The sequence below is a fragment of the Enhydra lutris genome, unplaced genomic scaffold (genome assembly GCF_002288905.1).
Source record: "Enhydra lutris kenyoni isolate GAN:26980312 unplaced genomic scaffold, ASM228890v2 scaffoldscaffold52, whole genome shotgun sequence".
Taxonomy (NCBI): domain Eukaryota; kingdom Metazoa; phylum Chordata; class Mammalia; order Carnivora; family Mustelidae; genus Enhydra; species Enhydra lutris.
In genome coordinates, this window is record NW_019154136.1 from 7143477 (window position 1) to 7145987 (window position 2511).

Here is a 2511-nt window from a genome sequence, read left to right on the forward strand (position 1 = left end):
TTTTTGAAGCATTTAAAAATTCTGTTAAGTATTTGATGACAACAAGGAAAAACTGTTAAATTTTTTAAGATATAATATGGTTATGCAAGGAAATGTCTGGGGTTTCCTTTAAAATACTTTGAAAAAAATAGGTTAAAAGCAAGGAGCTATAAAGCTAATATGACAGAATCTTGATTGATTGTTGAGTCTGATAAGGGATGTGTGGTGATTTCTTCTTTTATTCTACTTCTGCATATTTTGGGGAATTTTATATGATAGAGCGATGTTGATCACCATACCACAGGAAATAAAGTGGGTTGTTTTTAGCAGAAGCTTAAGATGGAAACGTGAGAAACACAGAAAATCTCATTTTGACACACCAGGTTTATGTATTGCTTATTTATTCAACAATAATTAAAATACAGATCCAATAAGAGCAATAGGCAGGTGAGGAAGATTTTTTTTTTTAAATGAAATTTCCTCGATTCAATCAAAGAGCTGGTGAATCAACGAAACAAAAGATACAGAAGGTAAAAGAAAGAGTTGGCCATCTTCTGCCCCAAGCTACCTCTGCCATGGTCTGGAATCTTTGTAAATATTGGATAGGACACTCTGCTAATATTTCTCATAAACCCTTGGCCATCCTGGATTCGCAAAGCCGACAAAACCAGGAATTTCACGTGTCGGAAGTTTGAGGATGCACTTGGGTAGCCGTGGAGAACTTGTGGGACAGGAAAATCACCCCACTCAGCAACATCATGAAGGCGGCCAGACACGCCACCAGAAAGGCACTGCCGATCTCCTGAGTGTTTGGCTTGAAGGGAATCAACAGCGACGGGGGGAAGGAAATGCCCTGCTCGCTCATCACGGAGTGGTAATTCCAGACCACGGTGATGGCGATGCAGATGCCGGAGGCCAGGTTCAGGATTCCCGAAGCGACGAATGGGTTGAAGGTGGCGTTCTCCCGCAGAATTCCCAGGTACGCGTTCCTGAGAGCGAAGATGATGGAGGCTCGCCCCAGGAGGCCTAGGATGCTGGCGATCAGCAGGAGGTTTTGGGAGACACGAATATCAAGCGGGAGATACGGGTCGCGGTAGCTGTACCGTTGACACAGGGTGACTTTGTTGTGGTCGCTGACGTGGTGGTACACGCAGACTTTCCACATGCCCACGCACACCAGGCCCGGGGGCATGAGGGCGTTGTTCTCTATGTACCACACTCTCCATTCCACGAGGCCCATGGACGTGGTGGTCAGGATCCAGCCCACCGTGGCCATCGCAAAGCCGGCCACCTGGCAGTTGGCGCTGTTGATGAGCAGCAGCATGGCCAGTGCGCACCGCAGGGAGCTGTGGACAAACACGGGGTGAGAGGGGGCGAGCGGCCGCCTCGGGCTGGGACGCGCCCCTGCGGGCCGGCACGAGACCGAGGGTGGGGACCCGAGACGTTCGCGCTCTGCGGGTGGGACACAGGGCGGGCCGGCTTTGGGAAGAGCCGGTGGCCCTTGTCATCGGAAGCCCGACAGGGCACCGACTTTCAAACAGGCACTTCCACTTCTGGGCATTCGTCCCCAAATGAGACCGGTCACGAGCAGAAAGTGGTCATCACGGCACTGCGCCTACTGAAAAATGGGACACGTTCAGGCCCAGCGACTGAGCTCGGCTGAACCATGCGTCGGTGCCGAGTCGGTGCCGTGTCCGTGCGACCGGGCTCGTACGTGCCGTGGCTCAGCGCGGCTGGCATCGCGCAAGGGGCCGTGCCCCGTGTTTGGCTGTTTTGCAGCTCCAGCCCCGCAGGGCTGCTCTGCTGCCTCTCCCTGGGGGCCCCAGTCGGCTGCGGGGACGGGCCATCGGCTCGGTGTTTGGACACCGGGACTGGTTGCATGTTTGGGCCGTTAGGAGTAGCGCTGCTCTACGCATTTCCAGGCGGTGTTTCTGTGCGCGCGTGTCCTCGTGTCTCCTGGGTGGATGCCTCAGGCAGGGCGGGGCGCACGGAACAGATGGCAAGTCCACGCTCAACTCTTCAGAAAGCGCTACCTGCTACCCCGCTGCCCGCTACCCCGCCGGCCCCACCACTTTGCGTTCCCACCGGCATCGCGCGAACGTTCCATTTCCCCATCTCTGCTCCCGCAGGTGTTGGTTTCGTTTCTTGGATGACATCCAAAAGGAAGAAGGCCACAATGTACCAAGGACAGGGGGTAAGCCAGAAAATGGGACATCTCGTCGTGGCTCTAAGAACTGGAAGTCTGTATGCTAAGTTAGTAAGAGACATTTTTAACCGGGTTAGAGGGATTATGAGTTTTAAAATACATATATATATATTATTATATTATCTTATAATATTTCAATATATTTATATATAATTATAATACATATTATATAAACAAAGTATAATATATGAATATATATTTTATAGTTATAATATATAGTATATCATAAAATATATATTATAAAATATATATATTTATAGCACACAAATCTAAGTGTACAGCTCAATAAATTATTGATAACCACAAAGACACCTCTTGGTTTAAGA

General features: G+C 49.6%; 1 protein-coding gene across 1 annotated transcript; it reads right to left on the reverse strand.

The window, feature by feature from the left end:
- Positions 1–655: 655 nt before the first annotated feature.
- On the reverse strand, positions 656–1315 carry LOC111157088 (claudin 34). Its single transcript, XM_022518314.1, has one exon. The coding sequence runs from the start codon at positions 1301–1303 to the stop codon at positions 656–658; it is 648 nt and encodes a 215-aa protein (XP_022374022.1). The 5' UTR covers positions 1304–1315.
- Positions 1316–2511: the final 1196 nt, after the last annotated feature.

Excerpts from the sequence above, each read along its gene's own strand:
- LOC111157088 (XM_022518314.1), bottom strand. The coding sequence starts at position 1,303 with ATGCTGCTGCTCATCAACAGCGCCAACTGCCAGGTGGCCGGCTTTGCG.